Source organism: Lepisma saccharinum, chromosome 19, assembly GCF_977018435.1.
Source record: "Lepisma saccharinum chromosome 19, izLepSacc3.1, whole genome shotgun sequence".
NCBI classification, from domain to species: domain Eukaryota; kingdom Metazoa; phylum Arthropoda; class Insecta; order Zygentoma; family Lepismatidae; genus Lepisma; species Lepisma saccharinum.
The window spans coordinates 40,449,631-40,469,938 of NC_139247.1; the positions used below are offsets into that span (position 1 = coordinate 40,449,631).

The 20,308-nt window shown below is 36.9% G+C and overlaps 1 protein-coding gene across 1 annotated transcript in view; it reads left to right on the top strand.

Moving 5' to 3' along the window:
* Positions 1-7,590: 7,590 nt before the first annotated feature.
* Positions 7,591-20,308, top strand: part of LOC146003001 (homeobox protein MSX-2-like) — an 84,558-nt gene continuing 71,840 nt past the window's right edge. Inside the window, exon 1 of the mRNA XM_083141161.1 lies at positions 7,591-8,044. Within this exon, the coding sequence (XP_082997287.1) occupies positions 7,591-8,044 (454 nt within the window). The remainder of the gene's footprint in view (positions 8,045-20,308) is intronic.

Sequence of the window (20,308 nt, forward strand, 5' to 3'; positions counted from 1 at the left end):
GTTTACAAGATAAATCTCGGACTCAGATACTCCACGATCTTTTGGCCCCTCCTTCTACCTTCTCTACCTGCCCTTTTACTTGATGTTATTCAGAATTGTATTAGTATCTGGAGTATTATCGTAACATAAAATTATTAACCTGGAATAAATTGAAAAATAAAAATGGGGGAGTAACCCTGTGTTTCGAAAGAGTATAGAAAATAAGTTTAGGTATTTATTCATTCATTCCTCTCTCTAGAATAGTCTTCTTTTGAATTAACACGCGCTTATCAACGTTTCTAATTGAAATACCTTTTTCCAAGCAAACAAGTATTTGCAACTGATTAAATATTTTGCTTTTATTTTTTCGAGACATTCGAGACGAGACGAGACTTTTCAAAACCCGTCCCGTCCCGTCTCGTGTCTCGTCTCGAAAACGAGACGAGAAAGGCATTCCGTCTCGTCCCGTCTCGAATTTCAAGAGGCTTGTCCCGTCTCGTGTCTCGTCTCGAAATCGAGACGAGACACGAGACGAGACGGGACATGTCCCGTCCCGTGAGCAACACTAGTAGTGTTGCCCATGAGACGAGACTTTGGCCTGTCTCGTCTCGTGGAGTCTCGTGGAAATGCTGTCTCGTCTCGAAAATATTCGTTTGTCTTATAGTCAATCTCGTCTCGTCTCGAATTTTTAAAAGCCTGTCCCGTCTCGTCCCGTGGGCAACACTACTCCTTAGCAAAAGATGCCTCCGCGATGGCGAAGTGCTAGCGTCGTTGCCTTGTTATCAAGGGGTAACGGGGATCGATACCAAATTTAAACCGTAGATCCAGTCCCGATTAGCCTTACTGTGCATAAAGTGGACTTAAATCCTGTCTCAACTCCTTAACAAACCTTTCGAAGAATCAAAAATTTAAACAGGTAAATACATTTTTGTCATTTTGAGAAAAATTATCATTTTTGGCTATTTTTGGTTCATATGAATCTGCCTCGTCCTCCTCCGTGGCCGTGCGGTCTGAGGACGTCATGGGTTCGAGTCCACCTGGGTTCTCGGCCTGTTATATGGGCCGGTGGCAACCCACCATCGTGAGAAAATTGGGGAGCTACGATTGAGTAACGTTAACCACTTATAAAAATCTCCTATAACGGCTGGGGGGTTCGACGTGCTGACTCCACGTCACCCTATTACTGGTTGAATATCTCCACACCTCTGGGTAGGATTGTGGGAGGGATTGTGGCAGTTGGGAGATAGGCCAAGGCCCTTCAAGGGCTGTCAACCCACGGGTTATTATTATTATTGAATCTGCCTCGCTCAATAAGTTTATTTTATTGAATCAAGCACAATAGCCAACTCTTGCAATGAGACACTGAAAAGACATACATGTGTGGTTGTACATATATTTAAGCATCTAAAGAATAATTATATTCTTGAGTTAAGGAGACGTTGTCATTTAACAAACTTTATTGATTTATTCTATCAGCATTGTTGAAACTATTGTGCCATGCTGAACTTAACAACTTGAGAAAGGCACATTGATTGCTTAATGAAGCATTTTTCTTGTGTTGCAGAACAGGTTCAGTTTTTAGAGTATTACAATGCTTTACAGTCTGTACGAATAATTTTGAGAATATTGGATGTTTTATCAAAGGGACCACACCCGATACAATATCTGTGGATGTTTTACAGGTTTTATCGCATTTAAGATGGTAATTTTCCGGTGCAACATGTCTGTTGCCACTCAGGCTGAAGAGCCTGATGACGTGGACAATGTTCCGATTCATAGGTTGCAACACTTACAGGCAGGAAGGCACTCTGATTGGCTCCCTGTTGACAACTGACTCAAGAAGCCCCCGCGACAGACAGAACTCGAAGTGCTCCGATCCTACGCTGACATAAACTTTAGTCTGGATGTCAGTGGCGATTTTTCATGTTCCCATACGGCATTAAACAGAAAGGAAGTGTTTAAAATACTTTTCAAATCATGAGGAATTTCCTAAATCCGAGGGCTAAAGTTAGAATTTTAACTAAATTGTACATTCTGTTGGAAATTTGATGTTTGTTATTTATTATTAATTAGTAGTTTCAGGCGCTGTAGGCATCGGCAGAATTTGCTTTAAGCCGCCATGTTGAAAATGGCCGCCACAAGCGGTTAACTTTTGAGTGGATGGTCCGATTTAAATTTCTCTTGTTTCGTTTTACGGTTCTCTTCAAGAAAAAACTTTCTCACCTTTATGTTTTCTCTAAACTGCGAGACTTAGACACATTCATTTAAAAAATAGTGCTTAAGAAAGATTTCTACATTCAATAACCTTCTTTCCATGGTGCACAATGTGAGTTTCAGGCAGAATAAAAGAAAAATAGATACTTTCATAAGCTTTCCATTGATAAACCGTACGTCTTATTTTCACCTACGATTCCTTCAACAATTTTCGATCAAAACTAAAATGTCAGCTGTCCAAAATCAGTTTTCTGCATTGACGTTCCACGCCATCAGCAAACTCCACTCGTCTATTGGGATTTATGACCCTTACTTTAATATAAACTCTTCGCGATTAGCAAAAGTGGAACAAAAGCGAAGTATAATAAATCAAAACAATAAATAAACCTTAATAAGCCTATAGCCCAACACGTATATTTCTGCCGTGCTATGCGCAACACACTCGAGAAGCAGTGTTGCTAATGGAGCAGATAGAAAAATCGCTGCAGTGCGCCGATGCACAGCTGTTACGTACAACAAGAAAATTAGAGAATTCAGGTCTAACGTTGAGTTTTAAACGTCATGCATTATACCAGGACTAGGATTAATATGTGCTAACAAGTGGCTTTGTATGTAGCTTGTACATACACATGGACTAAAGATTCCAAAATATGGACTAACAGATACGTAAAATTACCAAAAATGCTGCAAAGAAGACTTCTCCATAGTGATTCCTTATTCGAGTAATTTCAAACAAAATAAACACTTTATTATTTTCCATTGCATTAATGCACTGGTGGCGTTCTAACTGTTCACTCCCAAAACCCGTCTACACTGGTACGGAACTGCAACGACAGATAATACACGACCGACACTACCACTGCTTTGAGAACTAATAACATGCGAACGTGTTAAACTGCGACAATTGGACCACAACACTCCTCCTCAAGCAGTATTATTGCCTCTCTGTGATCGGCGACAGTCGGTTGCCTTCGTTGTACATTTACAAACGATGCCGGCTTCCACAACAATAACAAGTACATATACTGCCTCTAGAAGATAAGCTGCGCGGCTCTTTTTTTGCTATGAACTTGTCACCCATCAAAGCATGGCAATTTTAACACAGAAAACAATATGCGTCTCATTAAGCAGCAAAAATGACAGCCTCCTCTATGCAATTTCTACAAGAACACGTGCCGGAGCCAAGAGTTGAAATGCTCATGGAGCCACATAATTTATTTCTTTTGAACAATTCCAAAATTATGAAATATGAACAACTTGTGAATTTCCCGAGCTTGGCTATGCAAGATTTTTGATTTCAAGTTTGACAGAACTGGAGGCATTATGGAATTTAACGTTCGTTAATAAACACACACTTTCACATACACACACGCAATACACGCACACAACGTCAAACTTAGTATAAAATAAAAATATGGTGCTTCCAATCCAACAAAACTCACCGTCACTTTACCTGCCTTTCTCCTTCCGTAACAGAAATAGCTCTTCATTATTACAGTTGGCAACACTAGTTACTAGCTAGCCAATGAAAATGCACTTCATAAAAGAAGCAACCACTTCGTCATGCTATATTGCCACATTACCGTCCCTGCCGAACGGTGTGAGCCGTGAGGTGGAGCGCTATTCAATTGTTTTCAATGATGTTTGCGCGACCAGGAATGGAATGACAATATGGCAACAATGGCGTAGGTTGGCGAGCAGCGTAGGACAAGTGATGCTAAGAGAGAGGGAGACGAAACGAAAATTGGTATCTGCGCAACGGCAAAGATATGTGTGTTGCACTCTTTTTTTTCTAATACAAGTTTGCCATCTGACAAGTTGCATATTAAGAGGTGAGAGGGGGAACGAATAGAATAGAATTTATTTTTCAAGGTATGAGCCTTTGCAGCTGTGCGTACCATACATGAGATTGGAGTTCACAGCCACCGTCTTTAATTTTCTTTACTTATACTAACCTTGCACTATTTCACTAAATTCACAGCTAAGTTATTCCTAGATAATTTTGTTAGGCCCTTTCACTCGTTTCCGTTCTCTTAGCTTCTTTGCTCCCTTTGTCCCGACAGAGGAAAGTTCCCAGATTCCTTACTTGCGCTTCTCTCCTCCCATTCGGTCTCACCCTCCTAATAACGGTTGACATTATCGCCTCTACATTAGAGTCGTTATTTCACTAACATATTTTTGTCTTGTCTCCCCTGTTTCTTTGCACTGGAGGAGAATTTGAAATGTTGTCTTCTCTTCACCGGGCATTCCCGTTTAACTTGTGTCAATCTCCCCAGTCTGAACCAGGTCAATCCTGATATTTTTATTTTGGGGCGGGGAATGAACATTAAGTATATACAGACAGAAAACTAAATGCATCATATCGATTGATGCACCAGAATGCATCGATTGTTGCACTAAAGTGTGTTATATGGTTTCTTCAAATAATCCGATTCACATTTGATGCATTTCGCTGCATTTTTGTATGTCGTGAAAGAAACACCAAAGTGCATCATTTGATTCAAGTGAGGATTCCTTTCAGTCGAGATGCACTTCAATGCATCAGTTGATGTTCCTTGATACACCTTCCTGCATATTTTTGGATGATGCACTTAAAGTTTGGTCTGAGCTACAGAGTTTATGTAGCTCAGACGAAACATTTAAGTGCATCAAAATGCATCAAAACGCATCAACTGATGCATTGAAGTGCATCTCGACTGTAATAAATCCTCACTTGAATCAAATTATGCACTTTGGTGTTTCTTTCACCGCATACAAGAGTGCACCCAAATGCATCAAATGTGAATCTGATTCTTTGAAGAAGCCATAAAACACACTTTAGTGCATCAATCGATGCATTCTGGTGCATCAATCGATATGATGCATTTAGTTCTCTGAGTATAGGCTCGCTGCGATGAGATTAAGTTGTGATTAGATGAGGTGAACACCCCTTTGCCGTAACTCTAATCCTAATCAACGACTAGTGCTAATAGTGAGGAGGGATATGGAAGGATAGCACCGAGCCAGAGTAGCAGAATTTATTTCATAAACAACCCCAAAAATGTTCCTAAAGCCTGTTCGGCGAAAGAACACACTTCAAAATTCTATTTTTGTCTTTGGTTGAAAGCGGAGGATCACATGAACCGCTGAACGAATCGACTTTGTCCAGTTGCCGTGGTGAGGGGGAATTCTCGTGGTATTCTGCGTTGCCAGATTTTTCGTATCGAGTTGTTTCCGAAACACACACAGCATCCAAAACGTGTTAATTGACACATATATATTTTGATTTCAATAACACGTTAACGTGCATAAACTGCAAATGATGCACCTTTTAGTGTGTCAAAATACACATTGCAATGTAGTATTAAAGCGTATTTTTATGAGATGAAGATCAATGTGATGCGCTGAAATGCATCAATTTGGAAGATCAGACAACATCATTTCGAAGATAACAAACTTTCACTTTTAATGCATCAATTGACACAGCTAAATTTGTTATCTTCCAAATGATCTTGCCTGATCTTCCAAATTGATGCATTTAAATGCATCACACTGAACTTCATCTCATGAAAATACCATTTAATACATTCCTATGTGTATTTTGACACACTAAAATGTGCATCATTTGCAGTTTATGCACGTTAACATGTTATTGAAATCAATATATATATATGTGTAAATTGACACGTTTTGGGTTCTGCAGGTGGCACCCTCAACAAGGTCAAGCACGGCGAAGCTACATTATACAAGGCTAATACAAGGCTAATATCATTTTTTTGTTATTCAATAAATATTCAATTATTCATCTATTTGACATTAATTTCATTGCCAGGGCATTTGTTTTTATGTAAATTATTCCCATCTTAACTTCAGGTAAGCTACTTAATGAATATGCGCTGTTGTACAGTCTTTTTACCTATTCGTGTAATAATAATATAATATTAATTTATGTATTGTAATTAGTATTAATTTAATTTAATATAATTAACAGGAGCTAGGCGAGCTAGGCTAAATGCGAAGCCTGAAGTCTAGAGAAGAAAATACAGGAGAAAAATCTATCACAAATTATAAATAATATTATTCATATCAGTGAGAATATGATGCTGATACTGGAGTTGTCAATATGATTTTTTATGAGTTGGCAACTTGATTTCCTATGAGTTGGCAACCTGATTTCCTATGAGTTGGCAACCTGATTTCCTATGAGTTGGCAACCTGATTTCCTATGAGTTGGCAACATGATTTCCTATGAGTTGGCAACCTGATTTCCTATGAGCTGGTAACCTGATTTCTTAGGAGTTGGTAAGTTTATTTCTATTTATAGCCTAGGACAACGTGGCGTAGTGAGATAGCCCAGATATTGGACTGACTATACGCCACTGATAATAATTAATTTTAATTTAAACATTATTATTATTATTATTATTATTATTATTATTATTATTACTGAGACACTTGGTTCGGACCCCCCCCCACCCCCCGAAATATATTTCTAGAAACGTGCCTGGTGGATAGTCCGTAAAACAGATAAAGGATAAAACTGTTTGGATAATGCACACAATTGGATATCCTGATATATCTGATAATGCAAATATCCGAATAATCCGAATCATTCGGATATTAGAATATCCGATATGCTGATATTTCAAATCCAGCTAGAAAATTATCCGATACACGGATACAATTTTGTCCGAATTTGGCCAGCCATAGTCTGCACCCATGGCCATCCTGTATGGGACTTCCGTGCTGTCCATACCTGTTTGTGATTGTCCCTTCATCTATTTCATCTCATCACCACTCATCATCATCTTCGCGATTAACCAAAAGTGGCACAAACGCGATGTAAGATCAATCAATCAATCAATCAATCAACTTGAAACTGTAGGTTCAATTTTAATTAGCTCGTGTGTATAAAGTGGTGCGTTTGAGAAGGTTCTTGGCAGGAGCTGTACAAAAGAACCAGAATGGTCCTCCTCAATGCTTTTCTGAAGACTGTCGCGTCCTCGTTCAATTATATGTACATTACAGACGCCCGAACACTCAAATTGTCCCATCACAAACGGCGGAGGGGAAGTGTCACATCCGAGGTAATTTGTTGGCTAGGCACGTGCGGGTTGAGCTTGTCGCGGGGGGTAAAAAAAGGAACCTCCGAAAACAACCGTTACACTTCTTCCCCCGTCCGCCTGAGTGTGGAGGCAGTCATCACCATACGTGGTGGGAGATTCGGAGACCACGTCCCTCGCGAGACGGGATTGGCCCACGGCTTTGATGATGGGCGGAGCTTCCAAAGATCGATTCTGCAGCGACGGTAGGAGTGTCTAAACTTCTTGAGTGGACGTGGCAGGCTTGCATCACACGCGAGCAAGCCCTCACGTTGTTTTCGCATCGGAACCATGAAGAACCTAAGGGAAACGTGTGATGGTGGTGCAAGTGCGTGAACCAGCAATGATTGCCGACACCAGTGACAGCGACTCGCCGCACCAACCTGTGGATGGTACGGCGGGCGCCAAGAAACCGCAGCAGGCCTCGTTCAACAAAAAGATCTCGTTCAGTGTGGACTCCTTGCTCTCGAACGCCCGACGAACCCCTTCGCCACCCTCAAGAGACAACTGCCCCTCATCCCCCGAGGATCTAAGATCCCGGGAATCCCCCTGTGACGTCAGACATTCCGACACAGAGGACAGGACTGTTGGTGCGGAATCTCCTGAACCGCCGAGATCCACGGCGGTGCCGCAGCCGATACACCCGGCGGTGCTTGGTGCCGTGCGGCAACCTTTGGACATTGGCGTTGGTTTGCCACCATCAAGTTGGCACCTACCGTTATCACCGTTTGCGTGGATGCCATCGGCCTATAGACCACCTTCACCCTCTAGTAAGTATATTCATTTATTTTATTATCAGTGTTCGAATTGCAGAGGGTGGGTGGTTGGTTTAGGGATTCCCCACTCAACCCTTTGATTTCATTTGGTTTATTTTACTTCGCTATTCTGCCACTCTTGCCTAATCGCAAAGATGAGGATGAAATGATGAAATTGATGAAGGGACAATCACAAAAAACACCCAGGGCGGGATTCGAACCTGGAACCCCTGGCGTCGTAGCGCGATGTGCTAACCATTCCGCCAAGGAGGCCGGCCTCCCAACTATGGATTTCCTTTACAACCGAGGAATGTATTCCCCTCTAAGAACAACATGCCATTATCGTCAGCACGGTGCGAATTAAGTTTTTGCTTTTGGGGGAATATGGACGTGTTTAAGAAAGGTGATAGAACGAAGTGCAATATTTACCGTGAATTTTCTCTCCTCTCAACATCATATAAAATATTATCTAACATTCTTTAAGCAAGACTAACCCCATATGCTAATGAAATTATAGGTGATTATCAATGTGGATTTAAACGTAACAGATCAACAACAGATCAAATGTTTCACATCAGAAAGACACTTGAGAAAAAGTAAGAATATGATCAAAATGTTCATCAAGTATTCGTTGATTTTAAAAAAAAAGCATCTGATTCGGTCAAAAGAGATAAATTATATAACATATTAGTTTCGAATACCTAAGAAGCTTGTTAATATGATAAAAGTATGCACCAGTGAAACAGATAGTAAAATTCGCATGGGTATTAATGTGTCTGACAAATTTACAATTCATGATGGGTTAAAACAAGGAGATGCATTATCTCCATTGCTCTTTAATTTTGCCTTAGAATATTCTGTTAGGAAGGTAAAAGAAACTAAAGAAGGACTAAAATTAAACAATGTGACTCAGCTGTTAGCATATGCAGACGATGTAAACTTACGGGGATGATGTAAATACAATTAAGAATAATGCTAAAATATTTTTAAAAGCAGCTAAAGAGATAGGTTTGGAAAATAACTAAATGCTTACAGGTCGAAACCAAGTGTTAGGTAATAATCAAAATCTAATTATTGATATCAATATGAATATATTGATATCAATGAATCAGTTTCCAAATTCAAGTACTTAGAAGAAAAAGTAAAACATGATAATGATATTAAAGAGGAGATAAAAGGCAGACTTAATTCAGGAAATGCATGTTACTTCTCTTTTCATAAAGTTTTATCATCTCGTATAATATCTAAGGAACTAAAAGCTAAAATATACAAAACAGTAATTTTGCCTGTAGTATTATATGGCTGTGAAACTTAGATTAAGAGTATTTGAAAATAAAATCCTTAGAGAAATATTTGGACCTAAAAGGGATGAGGAGACAGGTGAGTGGAGAACGTTACATGATTTAGAACTGCATAATTTGTATTCATTGGTTTGAGTTGCTGTTTTAAGTCCACTTTATGCACAGTAAGGCTAATCGGGACTGGACCTACAGTTTAAAGTGGGATCCGAACCACTTGTGCCTCCACCGGGTATCGAACCCGGGACCCCTTGAATTTGTATTCATGTCTAGATATTATTAGAATCATTAAATCAAGAAGACTTAGGTGGGCAGGCCATGTGGCACGAATGGGAGAGGGAAGAAGAGTTTACAGGATTGTTCTTGGGAAGCCTGATGGTAAGAGACCTGTTGGAAAGCCAAGACGAAGATGTAAGGATAATGTTGAGATGGACCTAAAGGAAATCGGTAAGGATGGAAAAGATTGGATCGATCTTGCCCAGGAAGGGACAGATTGAAGGTTTGTTTTTAAGTCCGTATCCTCAATAATAAGTTGATTAATAAATAATGCATGAGAAAGCATGTTTATTACAATAAACATCGTAATAAAGATGCGGAGATGAAACATGTCCAAAGTGTAAGATATTATGCACATTATACTTTTACCAAATTCTTACTATCTAGTTGCATTATCAAAATATTGGTTATCCTATACGCTATTAGAAATTACATTAGCATTAAGAATACACGTCATGTTTATTGGTGAGACTACATAGTTATAAAAAGTGAAAAACAAAAATTATAAGCATAATTTTACACTGCAAAAATTTGTACTATAACTGCTAATACAGCAACTGTGCATAAAGATAATTATACATGCAAATGACAGTGTTTTTGCATCATATAAACATCGCGCCCCCTACGTAACCCTAGACTCCATATTTGGTCTCCTCTGTGATTTTACGTAAGGGAAAACTTAAAATGCATCAAATCAAGGTTGATGTATGTTCTCAACTGATGCATTTTTAGTGCATGACGTGGAACAGCAGGTGGTAAAAATATCCTCTGATTCATTTTCTCTATGTATTTTGATGGACTTTAATATGGTATTGGTGTCAACATATTTGTGTCAATTGACATATATGTGTGTGTACACTCACTGACACTGCTGGGTTGTAGCAATCGCGCTGACTTTCAACTGGATCGTTACAATCCAGAATTGTCCGTGACTGTACAATATAATATGCAGCGTAATTTTGAAGAAACCCAATGACGTAAAAATTAACATTGTTTTTAAATTCACGTGGGAACCTATGAAACGATATCAAACACGATTATTACCGAAACTATCGGAACTATACAAATTATCCGCCATTATGAAAATAGTAAATATACTGCCATTCGTAATGAACATGCATTACATCTATAATTACCTCTACCATATGCCGAAGGAATATGGTTGAGACTGGTCTATATTTTATTTTTAAAAATATATGGAATAACCTCAATTATTGAATAAAACTGTTACAAAGAAAGAGACTCCACTATAGAAAATCTGACTTCCTATTCGGAATTGGCATCAATAAAGCGCCACCATTATTTGCATTTTACAAAATCATTTTTGATCATTATAATTGCACTATACTGTCAAGTCAAACCTGTAAAAATAATACAAATACTGGAACTTTTAAAAAACAAACTTGACGGTGGCTTTTGATAAATAAGTACACCTTAAATAGTGTATTTTGTTACAAAATTTGTATTAAGACACTTACATTATAAAAATGTTAAAGTATAAATATCTGAAGTTCCCCCACTTGGACATTTTGTTCATTTCGAATAGCCTACTGCATATTAGTAATCACATTCGTATAATATTATAATTAATGGATGGACGTGCTCTATTTAAAGGCCATATTTGGTGTTGTAAAGAGTTTGCTGTATGTTGAAACACAATATCTTTTCATGCTTATACACATTGATGAATTTACCACAAAATTTCCCATTGAGTATTATCAGCAGCGTTGCAACGGGAGGGATACTGGAGTACATTGTACCCCCCAGATTTTTTGGAGGGGTACAGTACCCTCATAAAATCTTTGATCGTAATTGGACCCTCTCAATATCAGACCCGATATGACATCCAATGAATGTCATTCTTAGTAGATAAACACATTATCTCTCTATCCAGCAGAATCCAAACAATCGTTATTGATTTATTTGGTTCATTTTACTTCGCTTTTCTGCCACCTTTGGCTAATCGCGAAGTCGAGGATGAGTGATGATAGAATGAAATTGATGAAGAGACATTCACAAGGAACGCCCAAGTCGGGATTCAAACTCGGGCTCACTGCCATACTGTGCTAACCACTCCTCCACGGAGATCGGCCAAAACAATCGTAAATCTATATAATACCATTGGTGTCTCAGAAGCGCAAATTTGAAATAAATATTGGGGGGGGGGGGGCAAGATTGACAAAATTATTTTCTTTAGCGTTAATTAATTTAATTTATAACTCTTGAGGAATTTTTGGGGAGGGCAGAAAGTGCCTTGACCCTCCTATGGTACTAATTTCCTGACTTGATCTGTGCTCTTGGAAAACTTACAAGAAAGAAAATTGTTTAAAATTAGCACAAAATGATGGAATGGAATGGAATTGTATACATGGAGGTGGACGTTTGACCACTCCCTATAGATACTCAAATAAAAAATGTTCCCGTGCCAGTGCGTATTATGAGCAGTTTCCAAGAAAGCCCGTACGTACAGTCAACGGCAAAGATAATGCAAATTGTCCATCGTTATTTTCATTACCTTTTATTCTACATCCTGTGTTGTTTTAAGGAACGGAATTATGTTGGTGCGAAACAGGCATTGCCCTATGCTTATTGGCGTCTTTATTTCTATTCATTATCATCATATTGTGCAATGCAGACCGAATGAAAATGGTGATGGACAATTCGCCTATTGTTTTTTTTTTGCCGTTGGGCGTACAACATCATCAATCGACGATTCCTTTTCTTATCAGAACCCAGTTACTCATAAGAATCTCGGGGGTTAGATATTATAGATATTTTTTTTTCCAGGGAGAGGCACATTTTTCATCATAATAGTGCTGTCCTCTCAAAAAAACATTGTTTCAATTTGAAGTTATCATGCTTATGCAATAATAAACATATTATTGTGGCTGAAACATAGGCGCCGACTCCATGGGGCTTTGTGGGGCTCGAGCCCCCCAATGTTATTGATGTGGAGCAGATCCCCCCCAAATAATGTTGCTTAAGAGAATCTAATGTATTATTTTGCTTCTCTTGTAAAGTTTACTCTGAATTGTGCCATATGAACTTAACTTTAAATACACATTTGAAATGTTATAGACCATCAACTTTTGGGGGGGGGAGGTTATGACCAGAGACAGCAAAACACATGAATTATTACTATATACTAAGTATGTAATTAGGACTATTGTTAACATTTTTACTAAAAAGAGTTTCAAAATGAGATGTGCATGAACTATGAGAGTGGATGGGACGTTCGGGCTACAAATGGCTCTCACATGACATTCAGAACGAGATCATTGATATATTAGGGAGATCTGTTTTGCTCCCCGTGGTAGCAGATATTAAAAGTCGGGAATATTTTGCTTAAAGAAGGGAGTGAGTGAGTCATTCATTAATTTATTTCAGTGATCAGAGGCCCCCCAATAATTTTGACAACTCGGCGCCCCTGGGCTGAAATGAAATTATATGTGAGAAATAGATAATTTTTGATTGACTTTAGTTTTCCAGGATGGAGTGGGGGGCGTGCTACCCCCTTGACCCCCTCTTCTGGACGTCCATGGCTATAGATGTCACTTACGTCGGCCTTAAGATAAATTACAAATTTAATGATGATCACCGTGCGTTTGGGACGATATTACGAATAATAAAATGTGCATTACTGAAGTAAATAATATTTTATCAGTTTGAAATCACACACAACCACTCTGTCTCCATTTGTCGTGCCATAGATAAGAAAACCTAAGTCTGAAATATTCCTTTCCAATTTTATAAATATAACTTGTGTTTTCTAAGAAGTTTCTCCATTCTAGCACACAATTTTTTTTAATATCAATTTGATTTTTACTGCACTTACAAGTATTTTATGTAATATTTTATATACTATCATTAATGTAATACGGATCTAAATTTCCCATTCATAGAGGTCCACTCTATTCAAATCTTCGTGCCTATCGACATGATAATTTGACAGTAGACAACAGCAAAGAAATTTGAGATAAATAAAATAATTGCATTTCAGTTGATTAAAATATTTCCGCCAAAGAACCGAAGCTAACTCGAGAAGTATGAAGTGCAGGAACCAAGATAAAGTTTTATATTTTGAACTGGTCTGAATTCCAAAGTACAAGATTTGTGGGGGAGGAAGTCGTGCAACATAAATTTCGTGGCTAAAATTCCCCCGAGCCAACTTTCCAAGATTATACTTGATTGAATTGGGTTAAAGATTTTGACAAAATACCAGAATTACTACGAATTTTGGCATGTTCGTGGTTTGAAATCCGAGGAAGAAAATCAAAGGAGAAATACTTGTGCCATAAATTCGTTCATCTGGTATATGGAGGACAAGAATATCCTCAAGAGGATATAATAACAATATTGATCTTATCACCAAGGGAATACAATACTGTATTGATTACTAGAGCCCGGATTTTTATGTAATATCAAAGTACAAAATATGTGCATAAATATGTAACAATAATTGATCAAATATGTACCTAAATATGTATTATGAAAAGGATATGTAGCTAAATATGTAGCATCATAGAATACGTAATATTAATAACAATCGAGTATCCACGCAATTTCAAGAATTATGCTCGATAGTTATTTTTTGAACATATTCAACGTCATTTTAAAGACATAAGTTGTTCAAATTAAAATTTGTATCAAATTTATAAACTCAAAAAAGCACAGCAACGTGCACATATTTATGAAACCAATTTTGTCAACTATTAATTACTTTTCACATCGCAAATTATTGTAGAATATGTAAATATGTACGAGAGCTGTTCGTAACTTTCGAAACAAATTGTAAAAAGAAGCATCTACAGAGAGAACAATCGAATGAAAATACATAGCTACTTTGGTACTTCCTGTACAAGGGAACATATTGTGTAACTCGCTACGCACAGGAAAGTAGCTTTCTTGTCCACCGATGTCAAGTTTCTAGGTGCTTTGGCTAAACCTAAAAGCGAAAGGAAAATATGTAACCAGAAAAAAAAGGGGGGGGGAGAAACTCTAGCATCTTCCCAGCATTTTTTTTTCGTCTTCAGCCTGTCTTTTGACTTGGCAGTCAATTTTAGGTTGCCGTTAGCACTATGCATCTCATTGATTAGCAAATATGACATCACATGAGATACAAATTCTCTTCAACATGTTTCAGAGATCGAAATTATAGGGAAAAGGATCAAGATAGGAAAAAAATGCCGAAATATGTTGTTTTATGTAAAGGAAATTAGCAAATATGTAAAATATTTAATATCCTGGCAAATATGTAAAGATATGTAACATTAAAATTATGCAGAATTATGTCAGTTACATAATTCGTTGACATTTTCGTGTTCAAGGTGTGCATCTAGAAAGGAATAGAATATGTAATTACATAGAAATGCTAGCTGTATTGGTTACAGTAAGCGATCGAAGCGATTGATGCAAACATCCCTCAACCAATCCCCAAACTCGATCAAGCACCCGCCAGCTAAAAAATTTCATTTTGAGTACTGATTACATTATAATTATTGTTTATATTACAATATAATCAAAATTTTAACGATTTTTGAACAATCTCGAGTTCTGAAATTCATGATTTAAATTTGCATTTTATTACTCCATATAAATCCTACATTGGTATTTGGAGTATTCAGTATAGTTCAGACAAATAATATAATTACTGAAATTCTATAATTTACAATTTAAATATTCACTAACATTACAATATTCCTTATTTAATAATAGTTTTCTCAATTTCTTTTTGAACCTTGTCGTATTTTATGCTTCTATATCATTTGGTAGATTATTCAATATTTCAATTGCCATCTGTTCGGGTCCTTCTTGAACTAATGTTAGCCTGGTGACGTAAGACTTAAGAAGCTTTATTCTCGCCTATATCTATTTATTTTAAAGGTTATAAATGACTTCCATTCATCAAATATCTATGTTCCTGCTCCTCTTCTTGGCTGCGTACATGTATGGCTACAAACCTTAACCAGCCACTTATTTAAAATTAATTGTTAACACACGAACAAAACACTAAATAGATTTGATGCACCAAAACGGTATCGATTGTTGCACTATAGTGTGTTTATTGGCCTTTGCCAAAAATCAAGTTTAAAGTTTGATCCGTTTCTGTATAAATTTTGTAAAGGTAACGCTATAAGTACATCATGTGGTGCAAGTGAGTATTTCTTTGTTGAGCTGTAACGCACCATCTGATGCGTTTCTTCACATCACTTTCTGCATCTTTCTCGATGATGCATTTGAACACCATCTTAAGCAGACTATATGCATTTTGTCAACTGATTACGTCTTTGTGTAAAATTCCTAATGCATATTTCTTCAGTCGTTTGTATATCTGACCCACCACGTTTTTATTGGATTGGAAAGAAAGAATTCAAATTTTATCAAACGAGAGAATAATGAAATTTTATGTTTATTATTATTTGAATTATGAAGCTCAGCAGCTGAATGCCACATAGAAAATTAGAATCAATTCAGAAACTGTCATATTTCTGTGCATATAAACTCAGTTGTTAAGTGACATGTATATACGAAGAGTGGTCGAAATCTCAATATACAAACTCTATATTTAAGAAGAAGAAAAAAAGTGTATTAGTGCAGAAAGTACTTTGATTGAAGATTGATATTTGTTATTTTTTTTAGCTACATTCCTTACAAGGTTTAGGACTAGACAAAAATATCTAATACCACGTATCGATAAATTATTATTATTACCGTCTAATATTTCTGAAGCAAATTACACAAAGAGTTTAAGAACAGGCGAAAATGTATGAAGAAAGTTATGGAAACAGAACAATGAGATAAATATAAAACAAAAGGAAAAGGAGAACAAACAAACAAAAAAAACACACACACACAGGCATACAGAGCTATAAGAAATGACTCTACAAAGCAAAGTACATACGATGAAATAAAAGATTATATATTACTACCGTAGAAATGATTTGTCCTGATTATAATTTAAGCACAAGCGAAATTTGATCCCTTACATTTTAATTAGGAGCGAGGGGAGAATATTTTGCATTTCTCATTCCTTTGCACACGAACTATACGTTTCCAAACAGCATTCAAAGGAGCTTAGATATTCTAGTACTCAGAAACAAAATATTTTATACCGGCTTGCAAATGTGAGAAATGCAGCGGTTTATATAAATATCTTATTGACTTCTAACTTGACGTGGCCTTTTGTTACCCCATATCCCATGTTTGTATATAACAGTGAAACTTCAGAAACCATTGTAAATTGAATCGTACATTCTGTATTTGTATTGAAAAGTCCTTGTATATTATGCGTTGCCTATTCGCGACGATGGACGAGGCACATCGAAACCTGTATCCAGGATTCGAACTTTAGACCTTTGACTAAGGCTGGCCACTAGGAACATGATAGAAATTCAAGTATAATTCCCTGTTTTCAAGGCGAGATTTCCAAAAATTCAAGCAGATGTTTTCTCTATTTCAACCTTACGTATTACCCTCTCACCACAAGGGATGGACGATATCGGAAATTTGATATCGCGATACATCGTCAAGAAAATGTCGCAGACGATACTTTTTCGGTATCGTGATATCGGCGATATATCGTCTCCACGATATATATCGCCAAATATCGCTGACACGATATATCGCTAAAATATTGTGACGATATATCGCCAATACGATATATATCACCAAATATCGTGACGATACATCGTCAAGTTGATACCGGCTGGACGATACTTTTTCAATATCGCGATATAGCCCTACTACTCACCAAACACTCACACACACAAATACATGGACAATAGCTATAAAGTGTCTGTGTGTTGTATCCAAAAAATCTAATTCAATTCAATTAAACGGTATATTTAATACATTTAATTTAAAGTGCTAAGTTTACATTTCTCTTCACATACTCGGACTCGAAATACATCTACAAACACAAGTAACAATTTCAAAATAAAATTTCCCCAGTCAACTTCAAGATATCGTACATCTTATTAAAAAAATATCAATATGTAACAACGTCAAGGTTTCTATTGGTAGTAGAAAGTAGGGAGAGTGGGTGAAAAGTTAGGGATGGCAGGGTGGAAAGTAAAGGGGAAAGGGGGGGGCAATGTCCACCTCACCCGGGTGAAAATTTTATCGTGAGCCGCTTCTCCTGAAATGTCAAGTTATTCTATTTTGTTATCAAGTTTTAAACACATCGTTAAAAGAAAAAAAAGTTGGTGGAAATTTTAATCATAAAGTTCATGTTGTGTGGGCTGTCACATAAAAATCTATTTTTTACAATTTTGAAAACTGTGGAACCATTTATTCTTTGGATTAAATTGGTAGAACATGAAAACAAACCGCTTCCTATATTTTACACTGATATTTTTCGTTCTAAGACAGTTCTTATACTTTGATTATTTTGTTGAAATACAAACTGAACATTATTTCTGTTATTAACAATAAGAATAAAGGTTTCTGACATGCGTGAATATATTGCATTGCGCACTTTCAGGAAATAGATAAAATACAAATTCATGTTGCGCCAAAAGTTAGTGTTTGGGGAAAAAATACTTCATTTTCATTTACTTGAACAACACATAGCAGATGATATGCTGTATTACTTCGCATTTTTCCTTCCCTCCATAAAATTTTATCCACATAGTACCAATAAGTAATGTGGCACAGATTATTGCCTCCATTACAGAGAAAAGATTCTGTGGCAATATCATTCTTTTTCCAAAGAATCAAGTAATATGTTCAATTTTAAAAGGACAGACATCTATATTCGCTCCCAGGTAGTACTGCCAAATTAAATTCTTCATTGATTTGATTTCTAGTTCTCTTTTGTGCCACTTTTGGCAAATCGAAGATGAGGATGGGTGATGATATGATGACATTGATGAAGGGACATTCGCAAAGATCAGCCGAGGCCGGGATTCGAACCCGGAATGAAGAGATTTTGTCGGATCATCTACGAGCTCACTTCTGGATATGCTTCTGATAGTTAATGCCACCCTCATATTCGGGGCTTCTTGAGAGATATTCAAGAATTATTTCATTATTTCAGTTTTCGTTGTCCGTAATTTTCTTCAATTATTTCCCGAGTTCGAATCCCGACCTGTGCATGGGTGTTCTATGTGGGTGTCCCTTCGTCAATAAAGTCATCCTCATCTTCGCGATTAGCCACAAGTGGCAGAAAAGCGAAGTAAAAAAACAAATCATAAATCATCATCAATCAACTTTTTCTTCAACTTGTGTTGCAGTAGCATTGACCTCTTCACGTCCCATCAACATTGTGAACAAAGATAAGGTCTTATACACGTATTATGTCCAGTCAAAATCATTTGAACGAATAACTAACTCGTATATTCAGAGACTTATTCAAACGTCACTAATCATATAGAGGAGACTAAAACTTTGACAATTTATTTTTTTAAGCATCAAGCCTTTATAATTTGACCGGCTAATTTCGGCAAATGTTATTGTCATGGAACAAATTTATATGTAAATACATGTCTTCAATCATGACAAAATCAAAGTGGTTTTGTATTATCTTTGCGAATTATGGAATCTAAGCTCGAAATATGCTACATTTATTTTCCATATTTTTCACATATATTTTTGCACATATTTTTACATAAAATTTTCATAGTTGCAAAAACCTTCCGACATACAGTAGAGCGTCGATTATCCGAAGTAATTGGGGGACATGGGTGTTCGGAAAACTGGTTTGTTCGGATAATCGAACTGTACATGTTTATTTGCCAAAAAGAAGTACTGTACAGTAAATTTATTCATAAAAACAGGCATCTCTTTAAGTATGTATTACAAAGTAACGTACAAAGGCAACTTTAGTAGGAATATATAGTATGTGGTACAGTTTATTAAACAAAAATATGTACATATTACATACGCATTTTGCATGAACAATACACACAGTACACAAAATTAACGTTTAAAAAAATCCTTTATTTTGGTCTGTCTAAGCAAGCCTACACGCTTACGAGCAGCTAAGTCACGTACTTTTCCGACGTTCGGATAATCGACGCTCTACTGTATTTTCAATACTCGTGCAATTAATACATTTTTCCTTCTTGTGTTACCTTTGTCTGTATTCTCTTCGTTTTGTACTCTCTGCTATTGAATGAATTAGGTTATTATACGTCGTTTTTCTGCAACGTTTGGATAATCGCAACGATGAGGATGACTGATAATGTTACGAAATTCATGGACATTCACAAAAAGCACATTTGCCCAAGCCGGCATTAGATCCAGAGACCCCTGGTTTTGAATTTAAATCTTGACAATATATTATATATAACATTCTTGTCAACAAGAGATCACAAGGTCAATCTTGCGCGGTGAAATCTATTGCATATTTTAAATATACTTCCAGAATCCAAAATGTGACAATTGACACATATTTATGTTGACTAACACATTAACATGCATAAACTGCAAATGATGCACTTTTTTGGTGTCAAAATACACACAGAAATGCATACAAGGGTACTTTTATCAGCTGATGTGCCGTGTGATGCACTAAAAATGCATCAATTGTGATCAGACAAGATCATTTCAAAGATAACAAGACTTCACTTTTAATGCATCAATAATTGACACAGCTAAATGTGTAACGGCCCGTAGCCAGGATTTTAATTCGGAGGGGGGGATCATCCCTTATCAGCATAGGCGTCGCCAGAAATATTTGTAGAGGGGGCAGGCCACTGATCAA